This window comes from Mauremys reevesii, unplaced genomic scaffold (assembly GCF_016161935.1).
Source record: "Mauremys reevesii isolate NIE-2019 unplaced genomic scaffold, ASM1616193v1 Contig32, whole genome shotgun sequence".
NCBI lineage: Eukaryota > Metazoa > Chordata > Testudines > Geoemydidae > Mauremys > Mauremys reevesii.
Genome location: NW_024100843.1, coordinates 290,317 through 310,601, shown reverse-complemented (window position 1 = coordinate 310,601; position 20,285 = coordinate 290,317). Strand labels below are relative to the sequence as shown.

Sequence of the window (20,285 nt, the reverse complement as noted above, 5' to 3'; positions counted from 1 at the left end):
GGGAAAAGCTCTTAAGCTTAGCCCATGATCACCCTAGTGGCCATTCTGGGGTGAAACGAAGCAAAGACAGGTTGGGAAGGTCCTTTGACTGGGAGGGGATGGGCAAGGCGGTAGCCACTTACGTCCGGTCTTGTAAGGTATGCCAAACGGTAGGAAAACCCCAAGACCAGGTCAAGGCCCCTCTCCAACCACTTCCCATAATGGAGGTCCCATTTCAGCGAGTAGCTGTGGATATTATGGGTCCTTTCCCAAAGAAGACCCCCAGAGGAAAGCAGTACATACTGACTTTTGTGGACTTTGCTACCAGATGGCCGGAAGCAGTAGCTCTAGGCAACACCAGGGCTAACACTGTGTGCCAGGCCTTAACTGACATTTTTACCAGGGTGGGTTGGCCCTCTGAAATTCTTACAGATTCAGGAACAAATTTCCTATCAGGGACCATGAAAGACCTGTGGGAAACTCATGGGGTGCATCACTTGGTTGCCACCCCGTACCATCACCAAACTAATGGCCTAGTGGAAAGGTTCAATGGAACTTTGGGGGCCATGATCCGCAAATTCGTCAATGAACACTCCAATAATTGGGATCTAGTGTTACAGCAGTTGCTGTTTGCCTACAGGGCTGTTCCACATCCCAGTTTAGGATTCTCACCATTCGAGCTGGTGTATGGCCATGAGGTTAAGGGGCCATTACAGCTGGTAAAGCAGCAATGGGAGGGGTTTACACCTCCTCCAGGGACTAACATTCTGGACTTTGTAAACAACCTTCAAAACACCCTCCGAGACTCTTGGGCCCTTGCTCGAGAGAGCTTAAAGGATGCTCAAGCGGAGCAAAAGGTCTGGTATGATAGACACACCAGAGAGCGTTCCTTCAAGGTTGGAGACCAGGTCATGGTCTTGAAGGCACAACAGGCCCATAAGATGGAAGCGTCCTGGGAAGGACCATACGTGGTCCAGGAGCGCCTGGGAGCTGTTAACTACCTCATAGCATTCCCTGATTCCTCTTTAAAGCCTAAAGTATTTCATGTTAACTCTCTAAAGCCCTTTTATCCCAGAGAATTACAGGTCTGTCAGTTTACAGTCCAGGAAGGAGATGACGCCGAGTGGCCTGAAGGTGTCTACTACGAAGGTAAAAGAAATGGTGGTGTGGAAGAGGTGACCCTCTCCACAACCCTGCAACGTCTGCAGCGGCAACAGATCAAGGAGCTGTGCACTCACTTCGCGCCCTTGTTCTCAGCCAACCCAGGACGGACTGAGCAAACCTGCCACTACATTGACACAGGTAATGCTCACCCGATTAGAACACCACCCTACCGGGTGTCACCTCATGCCAAAGTTGCTATTAAACAGGAGATTGACAACATGTTGGAGATGGGTATCATCCGCCCTTCTACCAGTGCATGGGCATCTCCAGTGGTTCTGGTTCCCAAACCAGATGGGGAAATACGCTTTTGCGTGGACTACCGTAAGCTAAATGCTGTAACTCGTCCAGACAACTATCCAATGCCACGCACTGATGAGCTATTGGAAAAGTTGGGACGTGCCCAGTTCATCTCTACCATTGACTTAACCAAGGGGTACTGGCAAGTACCACTGGATGAACCCGCCAGGGAAAAATCTGCCTTCATCACCCATGCAGGGGTGTATGAATTTAATGTGCTTCCATTCGGACTGCGGAATGCACCTGCCACCTTCCAAAGGCTGGTGGATGGTCTACTAGCGGGATTGGGAGACTGTGCAGTTGCATACCTCGATGATGTGGCCATTTTTTCTGATTCATGGCCCGAACACCTAGAACATTTGAAAATGGTTTTTGAGCGCATCAGGCAGGCAGGACTAACTGTTAAGGCCAAAAAGTGTCAAATAGGCCAAAACAGAGTGACTTACCTAGGACACCAGGTGGGTCAAGGAACCATCAACCCCCTACAGGCCAAGGTGCAGGCTATCCAACAGTGGCCTGTTCCAAGGTCGAAGAAGCAGGTCCAATCCTTCTTAGGTTTGGCCGGATATTACAGGCGATTTGTACCACACTACAGCCAAATCGCTGCCCCACTAACTGATCTGACCAGGAAAACCCAGCCAAATGCAGTTAAGTGGACTGATGAGTGTCAGAAAGCCTTTACCCAGCTTAAGGCGATGCTCATGTCGGACCCTGTATTACGGGCCCCAGACTTTGACAAACCCTTCCTAGTTACCACCGATGCATCTGAACGTGGGGTAGGAGCGGTACTAATGCAGGAAGGACCGGATCACAACTTCCATCCTGTCGTATTTCTCAGCAAGAAACTGTCTGAGAGGGAAAGCCACTGGTCCATCAGTGAAAAAGAATGTTACGCCATTGTATATGCCCTGGAAAAGCTACGCCCATACGTTTGGGGCCGGCAGTTCCAGCTACAAACTGACCATGCTGCGCTAAAGTGGCTTCACACCAACAAGGGAAACACAAGAAACTTCTCCGGTGGAGCTTAGCTCTCCAAGACTTTGACTTTGACATTCAACACATTTCAGGAGCTTCCAACAAAGTTGCTGATGCACTCTCTCGTGAAAGTTTCCCAGAATCAAGTGGCTAAAAACTGTTCTTAATATGTTTTCATGCTTAGTAGTCGATGTAATAGTGCATGTGTTGTATTATTCTGGTTGTTTTACAGTTCTAGGAGGAAATCGCCACCAGTGGATCCCACTGTGACGATTTGGGGGGCGTGTCATGAATAGTTAGTAAAAGGTTAAAGCATAGTACCTGGTGGGCACCTGACCTGAAGACCAATCAGGGAAGAGAATTTGAAACTCCTAGGAGGGAACTTTTCCCTCTGTTTGGGGGGGTCTTGGTCTTTGGCCGTTTGGAGTTACAAGAGTCCAGATGTTTTAATCAAGTCTACCAGCTTCCACCTTTCTGAACTAATTTCTTCTAGTCAAGATAGCGAGTATTAGGAAGATACTTTGTGTCCTTATCTAATAATCCTATGTTTGCAATTCTGTGTGTTTGTTATTGATTATTCTTAATTCTGCTTGTACTGGTTGTACTGAGAAAGAGAGAGGATTCTCTCCAGAACTTAGCAAGGTTATACCCTATGAGTGTCCAGCTTGGACTCATAGAGATTCTGTATTTTCTTGTTTTTCTTTTAATAAATTCTTTCTATAAAGATTTGATTAAATCCCTTCTACTGTGGATCAGGGAAGGGGCCGAGACACTCTCAGTGATTCACAGAGTTGAATCAGTGTATATCTCTCCAGCGTGGCTGGGAGAGAGGGGGGGGGGGAAGTGGGCTGCTTCCCTGTGTGTGTGAGATTCAAGGAGTTTGAATCAAGGTATCTCTGTCTCCGGAGCAGGCTGGAGAGAGGGAAGAGGGGGGAGGGGGAAGGTTCCTCCTCTGTGAATTGATCTGTGTTCCCAGGGAGTGTCTTTGAAGGAGACAGGGGAAACAGGGTGTCCCGGCCCACGAAATTGACCGGGTGGTGGCAGCAAAAGGGGAGACCTACCCTAGGATTTTGGGGTGGGGGAAGACATGCTGGTCCTCACTTTGAAACCGCCCAGTTTCAAGTGAGGGTGCAGACCAGGACACTTGCCGACGTGGCTTTTCATCTTACTGGACTCTGTGGTTATTGGGGGTTCTCGTCGGGTCTGCTGTGTCAGCTATCTTCGAAGAGCTGGGGCAGCACACAGAGGGAACTCACGCACGCAGCCGAGCAATATCAACATTGGAGAAAGCAGAGCACCACACCGGTACTACTTTGACAACACTGGTGACCCCGACCGCTGATCTGGTGAGTAAGCGAACCTGCCGTGGTAAGAATCGCAATCCAACATGTCAGCAAACCTCGTGCTAGGGAACCCCTTGATCCCCTCCCTTATGATCCCCACAGAGATTGATAACTCTTGGACCCGCTGGATTGCCAGTAAGGGGGGTCCATATGAATTTAAAAAAGATAGTGGGGAAACATGGACTGGCATATGTAGAGCAATGGTAGAAGCACTAACTAATATTTGAAAGATTGGCTTTTCTTATTTCCATATAGCAGAGTTTTAAAATAATGTTAAATGTAAAGTAATGCAAAATTACTTGTTACCAAATTAATACAATACATTTGGCAAATATAAATATATTTTTTATCAAATTTACAATTAAAAACAAATGGCACCAAAATTCTATTCATAACTATACAAAATAACACAACCAAAAATAAAAAGTAAAAAGGGTTAAACATTTGAATAAACAAGTTATTACCTTATTTAAAACTTGTAGCATAAATTTGATAAAAAAGGCACATCACCAGAATGCAGGTGATGTGCTTCTTGGCCCCCCTCTTTTTCTCCACGACGTAGAAGAAGCGGGAGCCGCGATCCATCTCCCGAAGGAGGCGGGTGTGAGATCGAGCAAAAGCACTCTAGGCCCGATGATCTTGGAGGGCCTGGAGCTCCTCTCACTTCTCCTGGCATGCTCCGCAAAGGGATGGATTCTCAGGGCTGGTGGCCAGATGCCTCTCCAGTTCTAAGACCTCCCATTTCAACTGCTCTATTGCTGCATCCCTCCGTCGGCTGGCACCCCGGGTGTAGTCACGGCAGAAGAGCCGGGCGCACACCTTTCCCACATCCTTCCACCGCCATGCCGCTGCCCTCGCCAAGCCAGCCAGAACTCCTGGAAGGATGCCACGAAGCCCACATCCTCCAGTAAGCTGTTGTTAAAATGCCAATAGGCCGGCCCCGGCCTCTCCACACAGACAGAGGCCGTCACAGTGACGAGATGGTGATCTGAAAAAGGGGCCGGCCCGACGCTGGAGGACTGGGCCCATGACAAATAGATGTGGTCCAACCGGGAGTGGCATGACCGATGGGATTCCACCTGGACATAGGTAAATGTGGAGATATCGTCCGGGTGGTGGTTGCGCCAGACGTCCACCAGGGACTGATGGTCGACAATCTCCCGAAGGACATCCGCGGCAGCCGGACTCTGCTCGGTCCCCGAGTGGTCCCACTCCTCAAAGGTGATGTTAAAGTCCCCGCCCAGGACCAGGCATTCACGAGGATCCGAAGAGCCAAGGAAGGCAGCCACCTGCTGATAGAATCGCAGCTGCTCCGGTCCTGATGTTGGGGCATAGACGTTCACGAGGTTGACCACAAGCCCCTCCATGTGGACCCGGAGGTGCAGCAGGCAGCCAGGCACAGCCTTGGCGACCCCCAGCACCTCGGGCCGTAGGTCGGGGGAGAACAGGGTCACCACTCCAGCCGTACAAGCTGTGAGATGGCTAAAGTAGACCCTGCCCCCCACTTCAGCCACCAGCTGTCTTCGGCAGCCAGATCCGTATGGGTCTCCTGCAGGAAAACCACAGAGTACCCCCCCTTCCGAAGGAAGGAGAGCACCTGGCTGCTGTGGAGACCCACCCTACAGCCCCAGGTGTTCAACGTTGCAAAGGTGATCAGTGCCATGAGGAGGGCTGGGGATGCTCATGGCCCTCATTGGGCCGCGCAGCAAACCGTGACCCACTCCGAAGGTGAGCAAGGAGTCACAGAAGCTGCGGACCCGCTGGTAAGCCGTCGTGCCCTGCTTCTCGGTCCTTTTTCCCTCCCCTATGAAAGCCCTCGTGGCCTGGAGGATTTGATGAAAATCCCTCCATTGCTGGAGAGCGAGCGATACCTTATTTTGTAAACCACAGATGTCTTCTAAAACTCCCGCAGCTCTTCTCGCAGTGTATGGGGGGGGTCATTGGGCTCCACTAATCCACTGGTGGGGCCTCTGGCACATCCCTGTGTCCCACTGAGACGGGCAGGCAAGGGGTGGACCCTCTACTTGGGCCAGCGCCACATGGCCTACCTCAGACCCTGGCTCAATAGAGGGTAGCAGAGGGAAGATAGCAGCCCCTAGTAGTTCAGGACAGGGAAACACAAAGGCCACTCCCTGGGGGTCATCCTCTGGGAAAGGGAAAGAGATGGCCCCAGGGGCGGCAATGGAATCGTGGGAGATGGAGGGGATAGGGACAGGATCACAAGGAAGGGCAGGGCCGGGGTCAGGAGTAGGGTCGGGGGGAGGGACAGAGATGAGATCCTGGGCCCCAGGAGCTGGACTGCCGGGAGATGGCTCCTCTTGGTCAGGCTCAGGGGTCTGAGGGATAGGGAGGGGGTCTCCAGTGATGCTGGGCTCAGGCTTAATGTCAGGTGTGACAGCCATGGCATCAGGAGATGGATAACCTTCAGCAGGAAGGAACTCAGTTGCCCCATGCCACCGAGGGATACCTCTGTTAACTCTGGTCCCAGCCGCGAGGCACCGGCCGCCGCCTCAACAGGCTCGGCGGCCATCAACGGGGTGCCACCCGTGGCTGGGCAGGTCAAAGAGTCCAGGAGACCCTCGGAGGCAGGAGCAGAAGCAGTGGTTATGAGGAGGAAGAACGGGGAAGGGGGAGCTGGGGTGAGGTCAGCCAGGTCGAGGCCCGCTGGCAGAGGGTTATCCTCCCCCTGGGTGACCGGGGTCAGACCCAGGGCCTCGATCTCCTCATAGATGGAAGGGAGCTCACCTCCCACCACCCCGGGGTCCTCCCCACTAGCACCCGAGGCGACGCTTGCCTCGGACAATGCAGGGAATGTAGGTGGCAAGGGGGTGGGAGGGGCTTCATCGGGGGCCTCCGTGAGGAGGGACTGCGGAGGAGGGATGTTGGTACCCTCTGTTGCTTCCACGTCTTCCCCAGCCAGCACTGGCTGATGGAACACACCCATGAGCAAGGCGGAAGGCTCAGTGTCCGTGGCCCCCTTCCTGGTCTTCCAGGGGGCTTCCACATCGGATGGTAGGAGCGGAGCTCAAGCCTTCCCCCGCTTTCCCTGTACTAGGGTCCAGCCCTCCATGGCATCATGCGGGCCAGTTTACAGGGGTTGGCTCGGGGGCAGGGATGACACCTCGAGGACTTGAGGAGGTAAAGGTGGGACATGCCGCACCCTCCACGGTGGTTGGGGGAGATGACATAGTGGCAGGCGGGGGGGCTGCCGCCACCTTGGTGTACGCCCTGAGGGCCGGGGGAGGGGCACCCACAGAGCTGATGGAGGGAACAGCGGGGAGGGGCACTACGGCCAGTGGAGGAGCCACGGCAGTGGTGGCAGTCCCTGCCATAGAGGGCCTACAGGGATCTTTCCTTTCTTTTTGCCCTGGCCCTTTCTGCTGGCTGGGGGGGCTCCCACAGAATCAGAGGGGGCGAGGGACGTGACAGAAGCGGAGGTCACCCCGTCACTCGTCGCTGCCGGCGCTTCAGCGGGAGCAATGGCAGGTGGTTCGGCAGTGGTGGTTGAGGTAGAGACTAGGCGGGTTGTCGGGAGGGGGCAGGTGGGGGGGCGGGGTCTGCCCCTGGGATCCCACCCGCCGTGTCTCCTGCCATGATGAGCAGGGAGGGAGGGGAAACACCAGAGAAAGGGACGGGGAAAGGGAAGCAGGTCAACCACTGCTCCCCGCTAGGCTGTAGGCAGGGGAGGAGGGTGCCGAAATGGGGCGGGGGGCAGATAAGGGGGCTATCAAGAACTTGGGGGAGTCAGTCACCGACACAGGATTGGAATCCGGCTCCTCTAGCTGCACTAGGGGAGGGGACGGGCACAATAGCAATGTGGGGTGCAGTGTAACAGGGGCAAACTCAAACAGGGGAGGGGCACAAGCGCACAGAAAGGGGCATGGGTGCACGAGGGGAGGGGCCAATCAGGACAAGCGGGGCCACAAAGGAAGGGGAGCAACCAGGCTGGGAGTGGGGCAGAGAAACCAAGGGGCCAACCATAGGGCTGGGGTGGGACAAACAAACAAAGCAGCACAGGGAGCTGGGCGGGGCAGGCAAACAGATGGAATCTGGGCAGGGGCAAAAGGTTGCAAGGGGCAAATGGGGCAGGCAGCAAGGGGCAAAGCTGAGGGGCCTGTTGCAAGGGGTCAGTACAGGGGGGGTGCATGCGCCCACGAGCACTTGTGCAAAGTCAATATGTGGCTGGCTGCAGCTGCAGGCCCAAGTGGTGGAAATAGGGTGTGGCAGACCAGGCAAGCAGCTGAGTCTCATAGACTCATAGACTTTAAGGTCAGAAGGGACCATTATGATCATCTAGTCTGACCTCCTGCACAATGCAGGCCACAGAATCTCACCCATCCACTTCTATAACAAACCCCTAACCTATGTCTGAGTTACTGAAGTCCTCAAATTGTGGTTTGAAGACCTCAAGCTGCAGAGAATCCTCCAGCAAGTGACCTGTGCCCCATGCTGCAGAGGAAGGCGAAAAACCTCCAGGGCCTCTGCCAATCTGCCCTGGAGGAAAATTCCTTCCCGACCCCAAATATGGCGATCAGCTAAACCCTGTGCATGTGGGTAAGGCTCATCAGCCAGCTCCCAGGAAAGAATTCTCTGTAGTAACTCAGATCCCAACCCATTTAACATCCCATTACAGACCACTGGGCATACTTACCTGCTGATAATCAAAGATCAGTTGCAAAATTAAATGCCAAAATTAGGCTATCCCATCATACCATCCCCTCCATAAAATTATCAAGCTTAGTCTTAATGCCAGATATGTCTTTTGCCCCCACTACTCCCCTTGGAAGGCTGTTCCAGAACTTCACTCCTCTAATGGTTAGAAACCTTCATCTAATTTTAAGTCTAAACTTCCTAGTGTCCAGTTTATATCCATTTGTTCTTGTGTCCACATTGGTATTAAGCTTAAATAATTCCTCTCCCTCCCTAATATTAATCCCTCTGATATATTTATAAAGAGCAATCATATCCCCCCTCAACCTTCTTTTGGTTAGACTAAATAAGCCGAGCTCTTTGAGTCTCCTTTCATAAGACAGGTTTTCCAGTCCTCGGATCATCCTAGTAGCCCGTCTCTGAACCTGTTCCAGTTTGAATTCATCCTTCTTAAACATGGGAGACAAGAACTGCACACAGTATTCCAGATGAGATTTCACCAGTGCCTTATATAACGGTACTAACACCTCCTTATCTTTGCTGGAAATACCTCACCTGATGCATCCTAAAACTGTATTGACTTTTTTAATGGCCATATCACATTGGCGGCTCATAGTCATCCTGTGATCAACCAATACTCCGAGGTCCTTCTCCTCCTCTGTTACTTCCAACTGATGTGTCCCCAGTTTATAACTAAAATTCTTGTTATTAACCCGTAAATGCAGGACCTTGCACTTTTCACTATTAAATTTCATCCTATTCCTATTACTCCAGTTTACAAGGTCATCCAGATCTTCCTGTATGATATTCCGGTCCTTCTCTGTGTTAGCAATACCTCCCAGCTTTGTGTCATCCGCAAACTTTATTAGCACATTCCCGCTTTTTGTGCCAAGGTCAGTAATAAAAAGGTTAAATAAGATTGGTCCCAAAACTGATTCCTGAGGAACTCCACTAGTAACCTCCTTCCACCCTGACAGTTCACCTTTCAGTATGACCCGTTGTAGTCTCCCCTTTAACCAGTTCCTTATCCACCTTTCAATTTTCATATTGATCCCCATCTTTTCCAATTTAACTAATAATTCCCCATGTGGAACTGTGTGAAATGCCTTACTGAAATCGAGGTAAATTAGATCCACTGCATTTCCTTTGTCTACAAAATCTGTTACCTTCTCAAAGAAGGAGATCAGGTTGGTTTGGCACGATCTACCTTTTGTAAAACCATGTTGTATTTTGTCCCAATTACCATTGACCTCAATGTCCTTAACTACTTTCTCCTTCAAATTTTTTTCCAAGACCTTACATACTACAGATGTCAAACTAACAGGCCTATAGTTACTCGGATCACTTTTTTTCCCTTTCTTAAAAATAGGAACTACGTTAGCAATTCTCCAGTCGTACGGTACAACCCCTGAGTTGACTGATTCATTAAAAATTCTTGCTAATGGGCTTGCAATTTCATGTGCCAGTTCCTTTAATATTCTTGGATGAAGATTATCTGGGCCCTCCGATTTTGTTCCATTAAGCTGTTCGAGTTTGGCTTCTACCTTGGATGTGGTAATATCTACCTTCATATCCTCATTCCCATTTGTCATCCTTCCATTATCCGTAAACTCCTCATTAGCCTCATTAAAGACTGAGGCAAAGTACTTATTTAGATATTGGGCCATGCCTAGATGATCTTTAACCTCCATTCCATCCTCAGTGTTTAGCGGTCCCACTTCTTCTCTCTTTGTTTTCTTCTTATTTATATGGCTATAGAACCTTTTACTATTGATTTTTATTCCCTTTGCAAGGTCCAACTCTACATGGCTTTTAGCCTTTCTCACTTCATCCCTACATGTTCTGACCTCAATAAGGTACCTTTCATTGCTAATCCCACCCATATTCCACTCCTTGTAGGCTTTCTGCTTTTTCTTAATCACCTCTCTGAGATGCTTGCTCATCCAGCTTGGTCTACAACTCCTGCCTATGATTTTTTCCCCTTTCTTGGGATGCAGGCTTCTGATAGTTTCTGCAACTTTGACTTGAAGTAATTCCAGACCTCCTCTGCCTTTAGATCCACAAGTTCTTCAGTCCAATCCACTTCCCTAACTAATTTCCTTAATTCTTTAAAGTTAGCCCTTTTGAAATAAAAAGGCAAAGATCTATTTTTGTTTATCCTTCCATCTAGTTTGAACTGAATTAGCTCATGATCACTTGAACCAAGGTTGTCCCCTTCAACCATTTCTTCTATGAGGTCCTCACTGTTCACGAAACCCAAATCTAAAATGGCATCCCCTCTTGTTGGTTCTTCAACTACTTGGTGAAGGAATCCATCAGCTATCACATCCAGAAAAATCTAAGCCCTATTATTGTTACTAGCACTTGTCCTCCAGTCTATATCTGGGAAGTTAAAGTTTCCCATGATCACACAATTCCCATTAGTGTTCACTTCATTAAAAACATTAAAGAGGTCTCTATCCATATCCAAATCAGATTCAGGCGGTCTGTAGCACACCCCAAGCACTATCTCAGGGGAGGCTCTAGTAGCTTTCTTTCCCAATGTGATTTTTGCCCAGACAGACTCTGTCTTATCCATTCCATCCCTTCTTATTTCTTTACAGTCTACCTCATCATTGATACACAATGCTGCTCCACCACCTTTGCCTTTATTTCTGTCTTTCCTAAACAGCACATAGCCTTCAATACCTGTACTCCAGTCATGACTACTATTCCACCATGTTTCTGTTATCCCTATAATATCCGGTTTCACTTCCTGCACCAGTAGCTCTAGTTCCTCCATTTTGTTTCCTAGGCTCCTCGCATTAGTGTACAGACATCTTAATTTTTGCCGTTTGGCTTCACTGACATTCTTTACCCGGTTAGGCACAGACAGACATTCTACCACCAGTATCACCTATTAGACTGGTATCTACACTACCCTTCCTCCTTATGTCCATTCTCCTGCCCACGGCTGTATCTTCTCTTACTTTGTTTTCTTCCCTCTCAATGTTAAATTCCGGTGTGGAGATTACCTGGACATCTCCCAACCATCTCCCCCAAATTCCTAGTTTAAAGCTCTCTTAATCAGTTGGGTGAGCCTCCATCCTAGAAGCCTATTTCCCTCCTTACTCAGGTGAAATCCATCCCGAGAGAACAGTCCTCTGTCCATGAATGCTTCCCAGTGGCCGTACATCCCAAAGCCCTCCTTATAGCACCACTGCCTGAGCCATCTGTTGATCACCATAATCTTGTCACATCTTTGTTGCCCTTCTCTAGGAACAGGGAGAATCCCACTGAAGATCATTTGAGCTTCAATTTCCTTAAGCGTCTTCCCCAGTCTGGCATAGTCTCCCTTGATACGTTCCAGCGAGAATCTAGCCGTATCATTCGTTCCCACATAAAGGACAATCAGCGGATTCTTTCCCGCTCCCGTTAGGATCCTTTTCAGCCTCAGGTCCACATCCCGTATCTTAGCGCCCGGCAGACAGCCCACCCTTCTGTTCTCCGGATCTGCTCTAGTTACAGGCCTGTCTATTCTTCTCAGTAAGGAGTCTCCAATCACGTAGACCTGCCTTTTCCTGGTGACAGTGTGATTCTCCGGTCTATCCCCTGCTCCCACTGGCTGCAAGTCCTCTCGATTGCTATTGTCCCTTGCAATCCTCCGCAACCCTTCCCGTATCCTCCTGGGGCTCATATTTGCTGTTGTCTCCATTGACTCTTCTCCGCTTCCTGTAGGGCTAGCTGCTCTTCTCTTCTTCCTTGCCCTCTCACCTTCAGCGACCACCTGCTGTGCCCCTTCTTCATTTTCCAACTCTGCAGACCTGTTCCTGAGCTCTATTTCTCCTTCACTGGCCTGTCTTTTCCTCTGCCTGGTTCTCTTAGTCACATGCTTCCACCGTCCACTTTCCTCACCCAGAAGTCTCCCCTCAGAATTCTTTGGTCCTGCTTCCATCTGCAAGTCTGAAATTATCCCTTCAGCCTCCTCATGTCTTTGCTCCATCATCTGCTCAGACCCCCTTCTACATTCCACCAGAGTATCCACCAGCAACTCCAGTCCTCGGATCTTTTCTTCCATCAGCTCTATCGGGCGACACTTCATGCAGACGAAACTCTTTTCAGGTACTCCCTCCAAGATCATGTACATGCCGCAGCTTCCACATCCAGTCATCCTCATCGTGTCTTTCACTGCTGCCTCTGTATCAGTCATAGCCTTCCCACCTAACACCTGTTAGTCCAGGAAACACAAACCAAAACAAACCCCCAACAGGCACCAGAACACTGGCAGAACACCACCCACTCCCTTCACTAGCCTGTCAGTTCCTCTGCCTAGGTCTCTAAGTCTCCCCCGCAACCTCCCCCTGTCAACTTCCACTGAAACTCCCCTGTTTACAGCTCTGTTTGCTGGCTGCTGTGCCGCTGCAGCTGTCTATGCCGCTGCCTGACTGGCTGGCTACCTTTATAGGACCCCTAAGCAGAGAAGCCCCGCCCCCTAAGCAGGGCTCAGCTTCTCTCCCAGCACAGAGGTAGGAGCTGAGGCTGATGGTAAGCAGCCTGCGGGGGTAGTGGAGGGGGCAGTGGTGGTGGTGGGGGTTGGGGTAGCCAGAGGCAGCAGGTCCAACCCCCCATTTCCTGTGATGAGTGGCTCACACTGCAGTCAACCCCAGTGAACGAGCCTAGATGGAGACTGGGCAGTAGCCAAGACTGAGGCAAAGTGGGGATAGTGGGTGGGAGTTCTCCTGGAGGGGGAGGCCCAGACTGTGGGGATACTGCCAGGGGGCAGCACCCAGTTAAAGGGGCACCGGGGGTCCTGGGAGGGACACGGGCCAGCAGCGGTAAGGAGGATCACCGGCCTGCAGAGGGTGCTCCTGGCTGGAAAATGAGGTAATTCCTGAGGATGACCAGCAGGAGGCGCCGCAGGGGTGAGTCCACACCCTTACACTCCCCCACTGCAACTTGAGACCATTACTCCTTTTTCTGTCATCTGGTACCACTGAGAACAGTCTAGATCCATCCTCTCTGGAACCCCCTTTCAGGTAGTTGAAAGCAGCTATCAAATCCCCCCTCATTCTTCTCTTCTGCAGACTAAACAATCCCAGTTCCCTCAGCCTCTCCTCATAAGTCATGTGCTCCAGCCCCCATATCATTTTCCTTGCCCTCCGCTGGACTCTCTCCAATTTTTCCACATCCTTCTTGTAGTATGGGGCCCAAAACTGGACACAGTACTCCAGATGAGGCCTCACAAATGTCGAATAGAGGGGAATGATCACATCCCTCGATCTGCTGGCAATGCCCCTACTTATACAGCCCAAAATGCTGTTAGCCTTCTTGGCAACAAAGGTACAACACTCATCTAGAGAACTGGAGCTCCCTCCATTCCTCTGACTCCATTTTGTTCACCAATATTGTCACAGAACATGGTTACTGGTTAGGAATCAGCTTTCTTGGAGCCTTTTATCCATTGTGGACAATGTGATATTTCAGGACATAGTTTGACACATGTTCTTACTCCTTGTGACCTGACTTCCACTTATCTATGATGGTCAGTTCAGAAATTACAGAACTAAGAACTAGGAAACATTCATTGTTATATGCAATTACAGGTGTTAATTAGAGCTGAACAAATATTTTAATTAAAAAAGTATTTTGAGGAAATTTGGCCAGTTTTGAAAAACAGATTTTTTGTGTGAAAATGTTTGGATTTTCTTGAGATTTTTGCATTACTACAAAATTTGCAACTAAACCTTTTATTTGGGGAGGGGAGGATCTTATTATGTATTGTTTTTGGGTTCTATTCTACGTTGCTTCTTACTCATCACCATAATATCACGATTCCTTCTGCTTTGCCAATTTTGAGCCCTCAGCTTAATCACATGGTAGCATTTTCAAAAGTGAAAATATTAATTTTGTAAAATCCCAAATGTTGAGAATAAAAAATAGGTAATGTGAAATTTTGAAAAATGAAAAATTTGCCCATTTCAGAAAAACAACAAAACAAACACCTCTTTGATATTTTTATTTAATGTTAAAATGTATTTTCCAGCCAGTTCTAGTGTTCATGTACTGATTAGCATAAATACTCATCCAATGAGCAATCCTTACTGCCAGACCAATTGCATTAGAGCTGTGCATATACAAAGAAAAGAAGGAATGATGCATTTGGTATCCATACACTGCACATCTTTACTGTGCTGCTGGCATGTTGCACATGCCTTCAGCCGGAAGCAGCCACATCCTCAGGAGTTACTAGCCACTTTAACACTGAAAAGCAAAGTGGCTTCAAGCCACCTCTGTGTGAGCTCAGTGCAATGAACAGCCAGACTCACATGGGCAGGGCTGGGCCCCAATGAGAGGTGCTATCCCCCCCATGCCATATCTCAGGGACACAGCGTGATTGGGGTGTACACCCAGAAGAAAGGGTGGAGCTTCCGAGTGAAAGAGGTTGTGAAAATGTAGATTGGGGCCTCCATACCAGGTTGATAAAATGACACCCGGCCCTGCTCATAGTCTAGATACACCCCGATCCTCCCGGGGCTCACAGTCAGGGGCAGGAGGATATCCGGGGAAGTGCAAGCCCGGAAATGGCCCCCACACTGATCCATGGCCCAGATCATCTCCTCAGGAGAAAAGTTGATCCAGCCTTTCCTCCTGACAGACTCTCTGGCCACCCCCACAGCCCAGATCCTACCACCTCCAAAGGCTACCTCCCAGTAGTGTTGCCCCGAGGTGAACCCTTCCAATCCCAGCACGCAGGTTTCACGGTCAAATCTCTCAGGGTTGTCAGGCACATCCTGCTGCAGGCCCCTCAATTTCACAGATCGCCGATTCTCAGAGACCAGGAGGCTGGGGTGAGCCGTGTCCGGATCCAGAATCACCATCGCTGCAGAGATGGGGCAGAGCATCAGGGGCAGAGCCCAACCCATAGGGGCTGTTTCCCATCCTACCACCCAGCTCTACTTAGCTAGGACACTGATTTCCAGCCTCTACCTCCTGGGGCCCTGCATCTCTGCATTTCACTGCAGCTCTCCTCCCAGGCACTAGGAGCAAATGATTCCCCTGAAAGAGCTGGAAATGCCTCTAGCTTCCATTGGGCCTGTCTGTAACCTCTACTGAGGCCACTGTGAGGAGTGAGCACAGGTGTTACACACACGGTCATCATTTCATCCATTAAATTAACTCAGTAGTCACCTACCACAAAATCTGTGCTGTGGGGCCGCTCCCACATCTCCACAGCTAACACCACAACTGAGTCTCCAATCTACACCTGAGTTGGGAGCCCTGTATTCTAACACCCACAGAGTCGTATCAGGCTCAAATTTGGTAGATTTGGTCTGGGTCTGAGGTAGAATTTTTCTACCAAATTTGAAGTGAATTGGCCAAAGAGCTACTGATTGACAGCTCTGTAAAAACAGAGATTTCACCAGAGTCCAAAAAGCATTAAGACAATTACCCACAGCCAGTTAAGGTAATTTACAGTTTCCTAGAACTCTTCTAATTCATGAAGTCAATTAACAACACAATACATGAGAATTCACCATGTGTGTCCAGTAAAACCCCAACTCTGAACCATAATTACCAACTTCTGTCAGCACCTACCCCCCTGAACTGACAGCGGGTAAGTTCCCGGCCTCAGGAGCACTCTAAGGTATTGCAATTACACTGGAGCACTCGTGACTCCATAGTTAAGTGTGAGCATTTGTTTCATGCAAGGAAACTGAGGACGAATCTGGCATTTTTGCTGATCATACTGCTCTTTCCCTGTGACTTCTGGCATGTGTGCATCTGTGGGCAGCAGAGTGGTGTGTGTGTGTGTGTGTGTGTGTGTGTGTGCGCATGTGTGTGTATCTGTCATTAAAATACCAGCTTCACTTACCTGAATTTTTGCTGACTTTACTCCAGCCTGAAATCAAACACACAAGAGGTGAGCAGTCCCCGGAGCATGCCTGCTGGCATAGGACACAATGTCATATGTGGGAAAGGAGGCACATGGCACTTACCAAGTTCAGGCAGGGATTTCTCTGCAAACAAAGAGACATGAATATGCAGTGAGTTCTACAACAGCTCCTGGGTTAGGGAATGTGCCTTTAAAGGCCCATTTTGCCCTCTCCACTGTGCTCTTTGCTGGCCTCTTTCTGCCCAGGTCTCCTGGCCTGAGCTCCATCCTCATAGATCTCTCCATGGATCACACACCCCTTCTTGGCATCTGACCCTCGCTGGGCTCCCATGGCCCTGCCCTAGCCAGGCTCACCTGTGGTGTAGTTTTTACAGAAACTCATAGATTCACAGAGTTTAAGGCCAGAAGGATTGTAGTCTGACCTCCAGTATATCACAGACCTTAAACCTTCACTCAGTCACCCCTGTACCATGCATGAGGCTATGATTTAGTCACAGTTATTTTTAGATAAAGTTGTGGACAGGTCACGGGCAATAAACAAAAAATTCACCGTGACCAGTTCATAACTTATACTATAAGTCGTCTTCTTCTTCTTCCTCTTACTCACTACCAGTGGAGCATAAGGCGTCAACCATTCTCCTCCATTCATTTCGTTCTTGAGCGAGGCAGCAAATTTCATCCCACTTCATTCCCATGCCTTTCATTTCCTCTTCAATGGTCCTTCGCCACGTCCCCAATGGTCTACCTCTCCTCCTTCTTCCTTGTGGTGTCCATCGTAGGGCAATATGAGGGTGTCTATTAGCACCCATTCTCAACACATGCCCCAACCACCTCCATCTTCGTTGTTTGGCTTCATCCACTATGTTGTTAATGCTCGTTAATCGGCTCACTTCAACATTGGTGATATGCTGAGGCCAGTGTATGTTAAGAATTCGCCTAAGACACCTTCCTTCAAAACCCCGAAGCCGACTTTCTATCTTCTTGTTGGTCCTCCATGTTTCCGCTGCATAAAGCAACACAGAGCGGACGTTCGACCTGTAGATCTCTACCTTGGTTTTCATTTGCAAGATGGCCGACCTCCAAATGTTCTGAAGTCTATAGAATGCAGTTGCTGCAAGACCAATTCTCGTAGATATCTCCTTCTGAATATTACCATCAGCTGATATGTAACTACCAAGATATTTAAAATTGTTCACCTCCTCCAATTCTACGTCACATACTACTGTCTTCGTCGAGCTGGCTGTTTTTACTTTCATTGTTTTGCTCTTACCGGTGTGGATATTAAGTCCCACGCACCTTGCTGCTCTACCTACTCTATCAGTCTTCTCTTGGAGGTCCATCTGAGAGCTTGAAATCAGGGCGATGTCATCCGCAAAGTCACAATCTTCAATATGACCAGAGGGTCCCCATGCGATCCCTCTTGGCCTATCTTCGGTGGCTTTCCGCATCACCCAGTCTATAACCACAAGAAATAGGATGGGCGAAATAACACATCCTTGTCTAACTCCCGTTCTCACATGGAACCACTCGCTCCGCTGTCCTTCATGGCGAACACAACACTTATTATCGGCATACATATCTTTGAGGATGTTAATAACTTTCGGAGGGAATCCATATGTTTTTAGGATATTCCAGAGAGATGGATGGTGGACGCTATCAAATGCCTTCTCGAAATCAAGGTAGTTAATGAACAGTGTCGAGTTCCATTCAAGGGATTGTTCCATTATCATACATAATACAAATATCTGATCAACGCATCCTCTCCCACTCCTAAATCCTGTTTGTTCTTCCCTCAGGATCTCTTCTACTGCTTGTCTTATTCTCTGTAACAGGACTCTGCAGAAAACCTTCCCGAGCACTGATAACAGGTTTATACCTCTCCAGTTATCACACAAAGACAAATCACCCTTCTCTGGTAATTTCACAATGATACCTTTCTTCCAGGCTTCAAGTACTTTCTCTTCTTCTCATGCCTTGTTGAATAGCTCCTCTAGAATCCCGTCACTCATATTCAGGTCGGCTTTTAGCATTTCTGCGGTTATCCTATCTTCGCCTGGTGCCCTATTTTCTTTTGTCTGTCTAATGGCCTCTTCAAACGTCAATCAAATCTCCAGAAATTCACAAAATCGTGGGTAGCCAGCCAGAGATGCCAAATATGACAAACAGGGATCAAAGCCGAAAGGAAGTCCCTGTTTCGATGGAGTCTCTGGTTAAACCCAAAAAACAAATAAAGATAGCGGTATGGAATGTTTGAACAATGTATGAAACAGGGAGAACAGCATTAGTAACAAAGGAAATGAGAAAATATGGTATTAACATCCTTGGGATCAGTGAGATGAGGTGGACGGACACTGGTATGTTAACACTGGACTCTGGTGAGACAATTTTTTATTCAGGACGCACAGATGGATATCACCATGAAGGGGTGGGCATCCTTGTCGACAAACAGATGAGAAAGAGTTTGTTAGGATGGAGTCCTGTTACCTCCAGAATAATAAGAGCGAGATTCTTCTCCAGATATGCGAAGACCACCATCATCCAATGTTATGCACCTACTGAACAAGCCGAGGAAGAGGAAAAAGACTTGTTCTATATCAGACTTCAGGAAGAGATACTTAAGACCCCATGCCACGACATCCCTGATTTTGATGGGCGACTTCAACGCTAAAGTCGGTTCCAATAACGACAGGTATGAAGCATGTATGGGGCGGGAAGGAGTTGGAGAGAGAAATGATAATGGTCATTTGTAGATTTATGTCTTGAGAATGGACTGGCGATAGGTCAACAGTGGTTAGAGGAAAGGATGGGAGAATATTGATAGAAGAGAAAGAACAAATTAATCGATGGGCAGAGCATTTTAGAGAGACTCTAAATAGACCAAATCCTGAAGAGGTAGTTGAAATAGAGGAAACGAGTTTTCAGATGGAGGTAGAACAAGGGCCTATCACAGAGCGAGAGATAGAAGAGGCCATTAGACATACTATAAGTACCCCTAAATAAATCTTAGGGGGGCCGCTACTGGAGGGGGGGCATGGCCAGTGGCACCAGCTGCCAGGGGCCACTGAGCAGCAGCTGCTCTGGCCGCCCAAGGGACCATTGCTCAGGTGGTCCCTGGGACCAGCTGCCCTGAGCCACTCCAGCAGTGGCTGGCAGCCAGTGCACCTGGCTGTGGGGTTGCCTGAACAACTGGCTGACCTCATTTGAAGAAAAGACGTTGAAAAACTGGAAGGGATGCAGAAAAGAGCCACAAAAATTAATTGAGGGCTGGAAAAAATGCCTGACAGTGAGAGACTGACTTATAATAATGGGATTATTCACACGCTTAAAATTAAGCCTGATTCTAGCTGAATTGGGGCCCTGATCTCTGGGCCTCAGTTCCCTGAGTGTAAAATGGGATAAGAAAGGGTTACTCACCTTGTGCAGTAACTGCAGATCCTCGAGATGTGTCCCTCTGTGTACTCCACTCTGTGTATTCATACCCCTGGGCCTCAAATCAGAGATTTTAGGTAGCAGTTTCTGTTTGGCCCACACATACACTCTCCCCATCTTGTGCTCTGCATTAGGTCAATATAGTGCTGTGCAAACAAACTGCCCCCGGTTCCTTCTCTACCACAGAGCTCATAGGTAAGAGCACCAAAACAGAGGGGAAGGAGGCAAGTAGTGGAGCACCCACAGGGACACACCTCTCAAAGAACCACAGTTACGGCACAAGGTGAGTAACCCTTTCGTCTTCTTTCAGTGGTGTCTCTATGGTTGCTCTGCTCTCAGCAACGCTGCAGCAGTACCCTTAATGGAGGGGTGGAGTTTCAGAGTCGAGTCTAGTACTGAGCATCAGACACTGGAATAAAATATAGCACCGGATGCAGGGGTGCCGGAACAGGGGGGATCAAGGGGTTAGGCCCTCCCTCAACTTTTTGGCAGCTGTAAGGTCAAGTGTGGGGGGATAGGAGTGAGCCGCAAGCAAGGTCTTGTGGGGAAGGAGGGGTCAAATTGGGGTTTTGGGG

The 20,285-nt window shown here is 49.1% G+C and overlaps 1 protein-coding gene across 5 annotated transcripts in view; it reads right to left on the bottom strand.

Moving 5' to 3' along the window:
* Positions 1-14,394: 14,394 nt before the first annotated feature.
* Positions 14,395-20,285, bottom strand: part of LOC120393809 (butyrophilin subfamily 1 member A1-like) — a 61,756-nt gene continuing 55,865 nt past the window's right edge. For all 5 annotated transcript variants that reach the window (XM_039518298.1, XM_039518296.1, XM_039518299.1 and 2 more), the window contains 3 exons: positions 16,385-16,405; positions 16,261-16,287; positions 14,395-15,267 (listed from right to left, as the gene is read on the bottom strand). In XM_039518298.1, the coding sequence (XP_039374232.1) occupies positions 14,765-15,267; positions 16,261-16,287; positions 16,385-16,405 (551 nt within the window). In that variant the 3' untranslated portion in view covers positions 14,395-14,764. The remainder of the gene's footprint in view (positions 15,268-16,260; positions 16,288-16,384; positions 16,406-20,285) is intronic.